At 44.6% G+C, this 14,952-nt stretch overlaps 1 protein-coding gene across 1 annotated transcript in view; it reads left to right on the top strand.

The window, feature by feature from the left end:
- Cdc45 (cell division cycle protein 45) overlaps positions 1-14,952 on the top strand; it is a 92,340-nt gene that overhangs the window by 29,674 nt on the left and 47,714 nt on the right. The window contains exons 6-8 of the mRNA XM_076176565.1: positions 6,794-6,955; positions 9,255-9,386; positions 11,444-11,704. Coding sequence (XP_076032680.1) covers positions 6,794-6,955; positions 9,255-9,386; positions 11,444-11,704 — 555 coding nt within the window. The remainder of the gene's footprint in view (positions 1-6,793; positions 6,956-9,254; positions 9,387-11,443; positions 11,705-14,952) is intronic.

Raw genomic sequence — 14,952 nt, 5'->3', positions numbered from 1 at the left:
TGTCACAAGACACAGCACATCCACAGCAAGGCCGCTTCATTAAATCGTTTAACCCCCCTCTCCATCTCATTGTGGAGAAATGGAGAAGAGAGGGAGAAATCTCTTTGGACTGTGTCAATGTATTTTTCACACATACTCCCTCACCCCCCATCCCCCACCCACTCCCCCTCATGCATCACAGCATCATCCATACACAATCATTCTCCATTCACTCCTATTTTCTGTCCTCTCCAGTCCTTCCTCAACAGACATTCCCCTCCTTCCCAATGCCCCCTTTACCCCCATCCATCCATCTTATCCTTGGTCGCCCCCTCGTGTTTACTCCTTCCACCTCTACCTTCCACATCTCTTTTACTAATCTTTCTTCACTCATTCTGTTCATGTGTCTAAACTATCCCAATACTCTTTCATCAACCGTATCTCCCAACTCCCTTTCCACCCCTGTTCTCCACCTCACCTCCTTGTTTCTCTCTATCCAACCTAGTAACCCCTATCATACTTCTCAGGCACCTCATCTCAAACACATTCAAACTCTTCTCTTCCTCTTTTATGTTCCATGTTTCTGCCCCATACAGTGCTGTCAGCACAATCTCCTCTTAGTGTCCATTCCCAAATATCTATTTCTCAATACACTTTTTAATCCACCAAGGCATTTACTTGCTTCTCTTTACATTATACCTCCACCTCCACTCCTCCCTTTCCCGCCACATTTGCACCCAAGTATCTAAAGCTATCCACTTCCTCTAATCTCTCCCTTAATACTCACTTCACTCACTGCTGTCATTTCCTCCCCTTGTACATCTCATCACCTTACCTTTACCAACATTTATATTCAACTTCTTTCTTTCACACACCTTCCCAAACTCTATCACTAACTTCCTCAATCTTTCCTCTGATCCTGCTACAAGCACATTGTCACCAGCAAACAACAACTGGCTTATCTCCCTCTTTTCTCCATTTTCTTTAACCATCTCCAATCCCTGACCCACCACCCTTGCATTTACCTCTTGCACCACCCCATCCATGTATAAATTGAACAGCCAGGGCGACATAACACATCCCTGACAAAGTCCTGCCATTACCTCAAACCACTCACTCTCCATTTCTAATCCTAACACAAGCTCTACTCTCATAAAAACTCTTGACTGCTCTTAACAGCTGTCCTCCTATCCCATATATCTACAATACCTCCCACAGTGCCTTCCTGTCTACCCTGTCATAAGCCTTTTCCAGATCCATAAAACCCAAAAACATCTTTACTTTTTCCTATAGCTTTCTCACATATCTGTCTTGCCACAAAAATCTGATCTATGTAACCCCTACCTGTCCTAAACCCACACTGTTCCTCACCAATTACTCACTCTGTTCCTCTCTTTATCCTCTCAAGACCCTCCCATAAGTTTTCCCAATTACACTTAAGGGGGTACGCGACACCTGGGGGGGGGTGAATTTGGTCAAGATATAGCATTTTTCAAAACTGTGTTCAAAATGTTTGTATACCATTTAGAAATAAATCCCGACAAATAATTTTCCAGTGGCGTGCAATTTAAATGTCTTGGGCGGGGGTTTAAATGGACGGAGTTAAAGGTGCAACCCACACTAGAGGGGGCCGTGCCACTTAGGACCTTCAGTCGCATCGAATAACGTTGAAATTTGATTGAATTTACGCTTGCCCAATGCTTCAACGGCCAGTATGAGGGTGGAGGGGAAGGGAGGAAGGTGGAGGGATAGCTTTTGCCAACTTAGAGCTCAGCTGGACGTCAGTTACCTACTAACTTCGAAAGAAAAAGTACGCATGTCTCATGAGGTCTCCTGGCAATGTATTACCTCAGCTAGTACATATTACTCATTAGTACAGTCATCATGGGTAGCAAAAAGAACATTACAATGACAAAAAAACAACAGTTAAAGATGGCAAACAGTCAAAGACGACTAGCCTAGACCTCACCACCTCTCACTCCACCACTGCCCTCACTTCCACCTCTCTCAACATATGTAGCCAGGTTCTACACCATGAAGTAATTTATTCATCTCGAATACAGCAAGAAAATTAGATATTAGTCATGAAATTGTACAGAGGGGAGATAAGAATGAATGTGAATTTATGATTGTGGAGAAGAGCAGTTTTTTGCCCAACTTTACCGGTAGTAAAAGTTACTATTGATGGTTCGTGGAGTAAGTGAGGATTCACTTCCAAAGGCACCCACTGCTGGTTAAAATAAACCTCTTTCCAATGATTTAGATACCCCGAAGACCCCCAGCAGTGAGGTTTCATATGAAGAAACCGATAAATGTGCAAAAAAGCAAATTATATGATGGTGTCATCTGTGCGTCGCCACTACTGTCATATACTTATACTTTAGTTTTTCATTATTTAAAGTACTTATAATTAAAATATGTTGATGATTTTTACTGTACTTATCCATTATATAACAAGAATTAAGCCATGAGAAAATCAGTCAAATTGGTGAAACTATAAGCAAATTACAGATACATTTATATTTAAAGTCGTCATATCTCCGTTCGATATTTTTTTTACTTTTTTTAATCATAAAAAATCTAAAATACATCAGATTTAGATGAAACTTACAGGAAATATTACATTTAGTAACTGCTAGGGCCGGTCATTCAAATATTTTGAATAAGATGAAAGAGTTAGGAGTAATAATGGAAACAAGACCAAAAAAATGTAATTTTTCACGATTTTTGCCGGACATTAAAATTGAAATGCCTGTATGCAAAAGTATAAAGGAAATTGTTCAATTACTCAATGACCGGCCCTAGGTGTGCCTACTGACTAATCATAGCCAAAATATAAAACAAATTGGTCCACGTATTATGATGCTGTGCACTTTTAAATGTCGCTACTGGTATATGTACATGTGTACATACATCATTCTGTTTCACCTAAAATGTAGGCAACATGGATACCTATTTACCTGAGAAGTTTCAGCTCTTTACTCTAAATAGTTTAGAAAATTACCCCTAGGTGTCGTATACCCCCTTAACAAGCTGATCAAGCACATTGCAAGGGCGGCAGTGAAACAAGTTGTGTGGTTCGTGGGTTTATTGATCGGTAGGTTGTGCATACAGAGGGGGCACGTCAAGTACCCAAGGAATCTAAAGAGCAACTGCCCATGGGTGAAGGTGTTGGGTGCTGTAAGCACGCATACATACAGGGGGCTTTGTATAAGTATGAAAGGGGTCCTTGTAGTGGGAGGCGTCTGCGAGTCGGGCACGTAGTACACCACCCTTGCACTAGTTCACATAGTCCTATGCCCAGTACACTATACCACATCTCCCCCCCCCCCACCGTGCTCGCAGAGGCGACGTGGGGGGCAAGAGCTCCCGCGAGGCGAGGCAAGCGGCGTGGGGCAGGGGGGTCCGCGCACGAGGGGAGGGTGCGGGAGGCGATTGAGGTGGGGATGCGCACGCCTGGCGTTAAGCACTTTTATATCCCGAGACAGCGCGCACCTGCGGGCTGTCCTGGCGGCCCGAGACTGTCTCCCTTGCCGACTCGTGCGAGCGGCAGTGGGTCACTACCTCCTGCCGTGTCGCAGTCGTGGGGAGGGAGCTGATGCGTTGTGCAAGATCCTCGTCCCGGATGCCCATGAGTATGACTGTTTTCATCTGGGCCTCCGTGCAAGCGGCGGCGCCTACGGCACACAGGTCTAACTCTCGGGCCTTGTCCTTGACACGGCCGTAGAAGTCATCTAAGGGCTCGCCGTACTCTTGCCTGCATCGGAACAGGTCACAGCGGCGGAGGGCCTCGGATCGCAAGTCTCGGAGGTGGGATTGCAGCCGGTCGAGCACCCCGTCGGCCGAGAGTGGGGTGTCGTGGGGGATGTCCAACGAGTTCCACAGAAGCGCCTGTACATTGAGGGATAAGCACGATCCGAGTTGTATGAGCTGTATGTTGTGCGGCATCCTATTGACGCCAGCCATGGCGGCATAGTCGGCCCAGCCGCGGCGCCATGACAGGAACGACTGGAATTGGGCGTTGGCCTACAACGGTGGCGGGCGTGGAATCGTCAGGTTGCCCGGCGGCATGGGGGTGGGACGGGCAAAGACGGCGGAGGGCTCGACGGAGGGGCGGGCAACAAGGGTTAGGAGTTGTTGAAGGGTCTCCGCCATTTGGTCCATCCTCGCACGGTCTTCCCTCCGTTCCTCTCGGGCCACCGCTATGCTCGCCGCTAGGCGTTGCACGGCGTCGTCGCTGCCGTCCCGCAAAAGAGTCACATTTGGTGTGAGCGCGGGCGGGGCATGTAATTCGACGTCACTGTCTTGTGATGTGGGTGAATCACTCCTTTGTGCCATGGGCCGGGTTTGGGGGTGCGATCTACGTGAGTCAGCTGGGACGTGATGTGACGTAAGCGCGTTCACTAAGTGGGTCACAGTCGCGTCGGGGGAGGGGGCGCTCTACCAGAGCACTGTATACAAGGGGTTGGAATGAAGGACCCCTTTGTTCGATCCTCCACGGGTCCGCCAAAGTGCATCGCATGATAGAGTTCCACTGCTGAACTGAACTGCACTGCACGACACTGCACGGTTCGACGTGCACACTATAGCAGGATTCCTGCAACGCCACATTCACATTAGCACCACCGGATCGTGTATTGTCACGTATTGGCACTCGTTCACTTGTACGCCACCGATTACCGAACCGCACTGAACCACACTCATGTTCCACCGCTGCACAGTGCAAGGTTGCTTGCAATTGCAATATCCTACTCACTGCGCCATCTTCGCAAGCACGTTGCAAGGGCGGCAGTAGTGGGAGGCGTCTGCGAGTCGGGCACGCAGTACACCACTCTTGCACTAGTTCACATAGTCCTATGCCCAGTACACTATACCACAATCTCTCTGAAACTACTACACTCATATTTATCCCCTTTTTCCTTGTAAAGTGGAACTATACAGGCACTCCTCCAGTCCTCCGGCACAGTACCTCCTTTTATCAGACATTCTGCATGACATCCATCCAACCCAGGTGCCTTACCTGCTCTCATCATCTTAACAGTGCCTTCACTTCATCTTTCCTTATTTCTCCTCCATTTTCCTCACTCATCACAGTCATTTTCTTAGCACTTCCCACTGCAACTACCTTTCCCTCCCTATCCTCCTTCACATTTAGCAACTCCCTAAAATACTCTGCCCACCTTCCTCACACTGCCTTCACTACAGATGCTGAAAAGAAATAAGGCTCCATTGATACATACATACATATACCAAGGCTTTTTCCCCCTTACAAGGGAGGTAGCCAAAAAGGAAAAGGCATAAAATCATTCCCACCCATTCCATCCCTGAATACACTCCACACCTCTCCACCCTCCCTCTTATCTTAGCACCTCCTGGATGATGGGTCATCCCTGCACCTTGTCCACTGCCCTGGGTCAGAAGCAGTGTTGCAAGACACATCACATCCACAGCAAGGCCGCTTCATTAAATCGGCGACCCCCCCACCTCTCTGTCCCCCCATGCATAAAGGAGAAGACGGGAAGAAATCCCTTCGAGCTGCGTCAAATTTTGCTCACACATACTACCTCACCCCCCATCCCCCCGACCATTTCACCTCATGCATCACAACATCATCCACATACAACCATTCTCCATTCACCCCTATCTTCTGTCCTCTCCCGTCCTTCCTTAACAGGCTCCATTGATAGATGGTATAATATATGAGATTTTGAATGAGTTGTATGAAAGTGGCAGTTGCTGACAAGTCTATCGAATTAAACACCATGTACAACATTTCACTTGTTACAGCTTTTTCAAGTACATGTATTAGTAAGATGTTTTGCTTGTTACAGGTTTTTCAAGCACATGTACTTGAAAAAATTGTAACAAGCAAAACGTACTAATATAGGCTCCATTCTCACTTGGTTTTTAATTTTAAATGAGGGACTGGCCCAATCTGGAGACCAGGTACCATTCCCTCAGGGCTATGTGTGGACATGAAATGTGTTCATTTGTTGGTTCTTGAACTTGTTTCTGGAAGAGGTGAATCTTTCCTGGGAGGTGGGCATCATCCTCTTCTCGCTGCCCTCAATCCAAAGATGGGCACAGTAGCATACACACAGGACTCACAAAACATCCACATGAACATATGCATACCCAGATAACTAAACAAGCCCTTCAAGAAAGATTTCCAAATTCTATATATTCCAACAACAATCCCCCAGAAATAAGCTCTACAGAGAAAACTGCCCCACACCTGACAAGAACCACACCAGCATGCTTGTGTTCAGGACACCATCCAGCACTGAATAGGCCTGGCCTAGATGCATCCACCACACAGAAGACACAGAACACCTCATACTACAGTGCCCCACACAAACAATCCCCAGACAACAATATAATATCTCTTCTTTAAGTGACTTGTGGTTCCACCTGGAGGCTGTTGTCAGTTTCCTGTAGGCTGTGGGTGTTCTGCAAAAGAGACCAGGGGCAGTAAATTGAATGAATGAGGGATGATCACATGTAGTATAATGGTTGAGAAGATTTTTGGACAGTGAATAAGGGGAAAGAAATAAGACAAAGGAAAGTGTAGGAATCTCACAAATTATATTTAAATAATGAGAGAGGGGCAAATGGTTGGGGAGCGAGGGTTATTCTATTCTGTTTACATTATTCAAATGCCTCTTGGATTATTTTTCCTTTTTCTTGATCATTTTTCATCATTGGCATTAACATAACCATCATTATGTTTTCCTTTAGTTGTTGGTAACAGTGCCATTAGTATCCCTATTCTTTTTTTCATTAACATGTCATAATGTAAAACCAATATCCACAGGTGGGCAATTGTGGGCTGCTCAGAGATGTTACTGGCAGACAAACTGGAGTGGGACAGTTATCTTCTAGTCACTGCAAGTCTTCAGAATCATATGTCAAGACTCAGCCACAAGACACAGGATGAAAAGTCACTGGATTGTCTGAAGATTACATTTGATAAAGAGTATCCTTTTGTCTCATACAATATATGTACATTTGCAGTGACATGGAATCGTTGGTAGGAAATTGCATGTGTTGGTCCTACAAATGGATGTTGAAGAAGATTGTCACCATTCCATTCATTTTCTGCAAGAGATGAGGGGGTTCATTAATCAAAATTAGCCAACAGCCTCACTGCTATCTAGAGGTGCTGCCCTAGGGGCACATTAGGAAAATTGAGAATCAATGACTGTTCCCCTCCTGTACTTCTATAAGCTGATGACATTGAAATTGTCCCACATAAATACAACACGGCAATAGTCCAAAGTCTCTTCCCAGAAATGTATAAAAGTCAAAGAACTGTTGCCAGCCACTGTGGGAAAGCTTGAGACATATTATTGTTATTATATACAATGTTATGCAGTAAGTGGTTGCTGTCACAGTTTATAACTTTCATTTGGAGAGAGGAGCATTGTAGCTATATGTATGTGTATATGAATAGTAGATTAAGAGTAAATACAGGGAGTAAAAGATGAAAATGGGTTTCAGTGTGTATGGAGTGAGTGCTTTGACTTTGCTATCTTCCTTATAAGAGAAAGGGCTTTTGATGTTGGCATAAAAGGAGAAAACTAGAAGTAAATATGGGAAAAATTAAAATGATTAAATGTACAAAAGGAGAGGTGGCAGTGAATTGGAAGTAAGTCTTGAAGGGGAGAGGTTGGACGAAGTGAGGAGTTTTGATTGCATTCAGTCCTTGCCATTCTGTGTATTTGTATTTGCAATTAACACATTTGCTAATGATTAATTAGTAAAAAATACCAATTCAATGTTTTGGTGGTTCGCAAAGCAAGAGGATGTGTAGCAAGCTTTCTGCACTCAGGCTGTGATGAAAATTTAGCCTAATTTTTGCTGGATCACTTCACAATGTTTTTCTGGTGTTTGTTGCAATTTTCACATCTAATTAGACATATAATGGTCCTTTACTCCTAGAGGAATGATGCTACTTTTTTACTGTGGCTATCCCTCTGTTATGCTGTTCGCTCTTAATACTGTTGTGTAACAATTCCTTTTTACATCTCTCCTCTGTGGTAAGGGGAGAAAAGGATTCTGCTCCATGCAGGTCGTAAAAGGTGGACAAAATGGGACAGAGTGATGGGACTAGGTATCCTGCTCTCTACAGGATTATTAGATTAGCAAAAGGGATGTGGAAAGTAGAAGTGAATGGATTGAACTTTAGGGGACAACCGAGTATGATATGGATGAATGAGGTGAAAGGGGCTGTGAGCAAGATGATAATGTCTGTAGAGCAAGGAAGGGAGATGGCAGGGGATAGGGGTAAGTGGAGGGTGATTGTGCATGGATGACATTTTTGTGGAGCCTGAAGGAGTTTCTCCCCATCTTGTATTATCCACAAGAACTGCTAGAGATACATACATACATACATATACCAAGGCTTTTTCCCCTTACAAGGGGGGTAGCCAAAAAGAAAAAGGCATAAAATCATTCCCACCCATTCCATCCCTGAATACACTCCACACCCCTCCACCCTCCCTCTTATCTTAGCACCTCCTGAATGACGGGTCATCCCTGCACCTTGTCCACTGCCCTGGGTCAGGAGCAGTGTCGCAAGACACAGCACATCCACAGCAAGGCCGCTTCATTAAATCGGCGACCCCCCCTCTCCGTCCCTCCGGCAGCTAGAGATAAATACAAGAAGAAAAATATAGAAACAGGTGATTGTACCCTGTATACTACAATTAGGTAAATATAAGTAAATACACACACAGACAAGACACGAAACAGTAACACATGCATGCTCCTTCATACACACATACCTGGAGTTGTTCTGTAGTTTAGGAATAGAAATCTTTGTAATTAATTGAACCTTGATTGAGGTTAAATCTGAAATATTAGAGGATTTTTTAGTAATTTGGCACCACTTAACCACTTCCATACGGTGACGCCTACGTGGGCGTCATGAGGAGCAAGTGGGTACGCGATGATGCCAACGTCGGTGTCTTGATTATATTTATTGTAGTCGTACCTGCGTGACCCTCATTCTCTCTAAACTGGCTTCATCATATTTTCTATGGTTATCAAAATTCACGGGTGAAAGAGAACGAGCAATTGAGCAGTGACTATTTTTATAATGCGATTATTATGACGCAACATCGCACGTCGGGCAGCTAATGCTACCAGACGTGCGATGTGCCCCGGAGTGAAGAGGTTAACCCCCTATTCTCTTGACTTGGGTTTTACTGTAATGTATAATTTCATCATGAAAATAACTGTTCTTCAAATATATTTCCTTAACATGTTTTCAGAATTAGATTAGCTCTCTATAGGCATTGGAGTCTTGTGGAGAGTCTTCGACACTCTGTTTACTCAGCCACAACTTTAAAACTGTGGACTCTTAAAGGAGAAAAGAAATTACATGAATTCCTTGCTGAAATGGGGTTAGTATGGAAACTTCATGTTTACTAGTCTTATGTAGGTAGAATTGTTTAAAATACTATTCAATGTAAATATATTTTCTACATATCATGCAGACACTATATGCCCAAAATGTGTGTATCATATATGTACATATATATACTTATATATGTACATGTATACAGTGGCCGCGAAAAGTTTGGGCGCAAAATTATAGGCACCCCAACTTTCCCCTAAACTCAAAACATGCAAAAAATACAACTTTCCACCCAAACTTTTCACTATTTTTCAATGCTAGCATTTGTACCCGTATATAGCCGAGACAATACACACTATTTGGCAACTCTGTTTAGGCGCACTCGATGTCACATGGAGTCACTTTCTAAACATCTCTCAAGGATAGTATTTTTTTTTTGCGGTGGTCTCTGTTTTTGTGCCTTAATATCTCCGTAATGGGAAGTGGTAAAGAGCTGGAAAGAGACACAGTTGTTACAATCATAACCCTCTATAAGGAGGGTTATAAGTGTAAAGATATTGCTACTCGTGTGGGAATTAGAGTGCGTCAAGTGCAAAAGTGGACCAAGAAATTTTGAGACGAAGGAAGTGACATCATTCGTACTCCAAAGCATCGCTCTGGTCGGCCAAGGAAGATATCAAATCGTACTTCTACTGTTCTAACTGCCTCCTACAGTTATTAGGAGGCAGTTAGAACCGTAGAAGTATGGTTTGATATCTTCCTTGGCCGACCAGAGCGATGCTTTGGAGTACGAATGATGTCACTTCCTTCGTCTCAAAACTTCTTGGTCCACTTTTGCACTTGACGCACTCCAATTCCCACATGAGTAGCAATATCTTTACACTTATAACCCTCCTTATAGAGGGTTATGATTGTAACAACTGTGTCTCTTTCCAGCTCTTTACCACTTCCCATTACGGAGATATCAAGGCACAAAAACAGAGACCACCGCAAAAAAAAGACTACTCTCCGTGAGAGATGTTTAGAAAGTGACTCCATGTGACATCGAGTGCGCCTAAACAGAGTTGCCAAATAGTGTGTATTGTCTCAGCTAAATACGGGTACAAACGCTAGCATTGAAAAATAGCGAAAAGTTTGGGTGGAAAGTTGTATTTTTTGCATGTTTTGAGTTTAGGGGAAAGTTGGGGCGCCTATAATTTTGCGCCCAAACTTTTCGCGGCTACTGTATATATATATATATATATATATATATATATATATATATATATATATATATATATATGTATATACATATATATATATATATATACATATATATATATATATATACCAATGGCCATTTCCCCCTGACAAGTGAGGTAGCAGCGGCAGCGCCAGGAATTTTTAGTTGGGGAGGCTAAGGGGGGGCTGAGCAAAATTTTGGGGGGCTAATAGTAATATGATAATACACATATATTATCCTCATTTCAGAAGGGGAGGGGGTTAATGGTAGGGCTAGCACTGATGGCTGACAAATCTTTAGCCCTGGCAATTAAAAATTCCACTTAATAAAATTATTTCAATGAGTGTTTTAAATTTTCAATTTACTCATTTCAGTTGGGGGGGCTGGCCACTTTTTTGGGGGGGCTAAAGCCCCCCCTGGCGCCGCCACTGTGAGGTAGCTAAAAAACAAAGGCATAAAATCCATTCCCACCCATTCCATCCCCACATACTCCACTCCCAGTCACTCCCCTCCCTCCCTCTTATCTTGGCTCCTCCTAAATGATGGGTCATCCCTGCATCTCACCCATTGCCATGGGTGAGAAGCAATGTAGCAAGACACCGCACATCCACAGCAAGGCCACTTAATTTAATTGGCAAACCCCTCCATCCTCTCATGCAAAAAAAAAAAAAACGGGGAGAAATCCCTTTGGGCTGTGTCAAAATATTATTCATACTTACTCCTTTACCCCTCTCCCCCACCCACTCCCTTTCATGCATCACAATATCATCCATACACAACTATTCTCCACTCACCTCCATCTTCAGTCTTCTCCCATCCTTCCTCAACAGACATTCCCCTCTTTCTCATATATGTGATGTGAATTTAATTCTCTATTACAGGCTTCCATTAACTCAGTGCAGACAAAAGTACTCTGGAATGGACATGATGTTGCGGAATGAGTTGCAGTCTATTCTTGAATCCAAGGTAGAAAAATATGGCTTGGAAGACCTCTTATTTGCTTCATTTAATATCACTCAGGGCTATCGTAACAAGTTTTGTGCCATGGACTTCGTTTACAGTACAAATGCTATCCTTGAATCGGCAGAAAGGGACAAAACTGCTGCAGATGCCTTTTTGGATGCTACAGATTGCCTAAATATGTAAGTCTTTTAACTGTGGGGCCACATTAAATTTTGTAGATTTTTAATGTTCTTTTGAAGACATTTAGTACATATTGGCATGCAGTCCAACCAGAACCCTAGCACATTAATTAGGTCCATGAATGTGGAACAGGTGAGAGCAAAAATTAGATTGGTAGAATGCATATGTGAAGAAAGGTGTATGTATGAGCATTCAATGACAATAAACTGAAAAGGAAAGATGCATTTGATTTTAGAAGTGTGGTAGGGAGGGTGTTGAGTAAAGAAAGCATGAAGGAAGTAGTAGTGTCTCTGGCTGTATTTGTGCCACCACTCCCATACCTGGTGTTTATTATTTTGCCAGTGCCTATCTTTTATTGAACCATATTTTATATATATATATATTAGGGTGTGTCTCAAAAATCAATTCCGGATTTTTTTTTCTCTCACCCCCTGGTTTCGTGCAGTTTGTGAAGTAAAGTTCACATGCTAATTTTCCCCGAATTCGGAGCAAGGGAAGGGCTTGCCCAGGGCATGTATCTTTTAGTGTGATGAGCACCTCTTCGCTTCTGGTATACTTAATCGGGCGCTGTTGGTGGGGCTGCCAAGCTGAGTGAGGAATCTCCTCTACCTGGTCTATCCGGTCTTAACATTGCCAGCGAAACGACCGAAGAATCTGCTGTCTCCCCGTCTCGCCTCTGCCTTGGATCGGACGACCATATCCTCTCGGAACGCAGCATGCATCATGGCTGAAACGGTATGGAGTATGGGTGAAAACATACAGGAGTACATCAACCCAAGCTCCATTCACCGGCAACGGGCTCGCCAGCGATCCAGCACTGCAAGCAGTTTAAAGGCATCCTTAACGACTGATTCGTCACTCACCGTACACTGGGACAGCAAGTTGATGGACAGCTTGGATGGCCAGAAGATGATCGAGCGTCTCCCGATCCTCGTCACGGGAAAAGGGGTGGTTCAGCTTCTTGGAGCCCCTCAAAAGCCCCATGGAATGGGTCCAGCCCAATCAGATGCAGTTGAGGCCTGCTTGAAGGACTGGGGCCTGGAAACCAAGGTTCAGGGGCTCTGCTTTGACACCACCGCCTCCAACACTGGCATCAGAGGTGGTGCGTGCAAACTCCTGGAAGTGAGACTGGGCCGACACCTTCTCCACTTCGCCTGCCGCCACCACATCCACGAAGTTGTCCTGGGAGGGGTCTGCAATTCTCTTCTTGGTCTGTCGTCTGGCCCCGACAGCCTTCTGTTCAAAAGCTTCAGAGCAACATGGCCATACATCGTCCAAGACGACTTCAAACCAGCTTCACCTGATCCGGATGTTGAAGCGGTTGTTGCCCTGGTGCGTGAGAACCTCATCGCTTTCTACGTCCATCACTCTACCAGCACTCAACCCCGCGATGAATATAAGGAACTCATCGAACTGGCCCTGATCTTCCTAGGACACGACATTGCACAGAAATGTGATGTGCTGTTCCGCCAACCCGGAGCCATGAACCGTGCACGCTGGATGGCCACCCTGCTGTATGCTATCAAGATCTGGCTCTCTGAGACCGAGAGATCAGCGAGCGGTCAGAGACATTGCCGTCTTTGGCGTCGTCCTCTACATCAATCGCTGGATCGTTGCTCCCAATGCCTCCGCCGCTCCGAGGAATGATCTGGACATGATGAAGGACCTCCTGGCCTTCAAGAACAAGACACTTGTGGTTCCAGCCATCAAGAAATTAAATGGACATCTCTGGTACCTCGGTGACGAACTTGTGGCCCTTGCTTTCTTCGATCAAGAAGTCTCGGCGGACACCAAACGAGTCATGGTCCGTCATCTTGAACATCAATCTGGTCCTCGTCAAGTCCGCCCTCAACTACCACCTGAGGCCTTTGACGGCAGTTTGGAGCAGTTCGTGACCCGGAGGACGCTACAGTTCTTCGACGGGCTCCAGATCGGGAAAGAATTCCTGACAGTCGACCCCATTGAATGGCCGAACTGTGAGGATTACAAAGCCGGGTTGGAGGTCGTCAAGGAGCAGGCTGTGGTCAATGACTTTGCCGAGCGCGCAGTTGCACTGGTCCAGTCATTCAACCAGAAGGAGGACGTACTCCAGGACCTGCTCCGAGTGGTTCAAGACCACCGGCTGAAATACCCGGACCCAAAGAAGAAGACTCTCTTGAAGGAGTAAATGAAGAGTGGCTGGGCGAGTGGTTATTATTGGCGTAGAGGTTTCGTTTTTTTCAGTTCCTTTATAATTCCGAATAAAACGATTTTAGAGGGTGAGAGAAAAAATTCAGCGACTTTGATTTTTCCTCCCTATACTTGAGACACACCCTAATGTACATATAATATATATATATATATATATATATTATTTGGTATATAATAATACATACATATATACATATACCAAGGCTTTTTCCCCCTTACAAGGGGGGTAGCCAAAAAGAAAAAGGCATAAAATCATTCCCACCCATTCCATCCCTGAATACACTCCACACCCCTCCACCCTCCCTCTTATCTTAGCACCTCCTGAATGACGGGTCATCCCTGCACCTTGTCCACTGCCCTGGGTCAGGAGCAGTGTCGCAAGACACAGCACATCCACAGCAAGGCCGCTTCATTAAATCGGCGACCCCCCCTCTCTGTCCCACCATGTATTATTGTTATACACCAAAGGCTTTTTCCCCCTAACAAGGAGGTAGCCAAAAAGAAAAAGGCATAATAACCATTCCCACCCATTCTATCCCAAATACACTCCACTCCCCTCCACCTTCCCTCTTATCTTGGCACCTCCTGGGTGACGGGTCATCCCTGCATCTTGTCCACTGCCCTGGGTCAGAGGCAGAGCCATATATATATATATGTTCCACTTCACAAGGAAAGGGGACAAATGTGAGTGTAATACACTGGTGAGAAATGTAGTAACACATTTATAAATCACAACTAACACCACAGTCGGACAAAAGAAAGAGTTGAGTAAACAAAACTACACATTTCGAGTGCTAACTGCAATCCTCTTCAGTAGGTACTACTGAAGAGGATTGCAGTTAGCAATCAAAATACATAGTTTCGCATACTCAACTCTTTCTTTCATCCGACTGTGGTGTTAGTTGTGAGTGTAATAGTTTTGGAGTGATCAGTTTGTTGAATGTGGTTGGGAAGGCTTATGGGGGAGTTTTGATTGAGAGAATGAGGATAGGAACAAAGGTGAGGAACAGAGTGAATTTAGGAAAGGTAGGGGTTGCATGGATCACAATATTGTGGT

Source organism: Oratosquilla oratoria, chromosome 39 (genome assembly GCF_046742065.1).
Source record: "Oratosquilla oratoria isolate Oo_2021 chromosome 39, ASM4674206v1, whole genome shotgun sequence".
In the NCBI taxonomy this organism is placed as follows: Eukaryota; Metazoa; Arthropoda; class Malacostraca; order Stomatopoda; family Squillidae; genus Oratosquilla; species Oratosquilla oratoria.
Note: the sequence above shows the minus strand (reverse complement) of the source record. Positions and strands in the feature narration are given on the sequence as shown.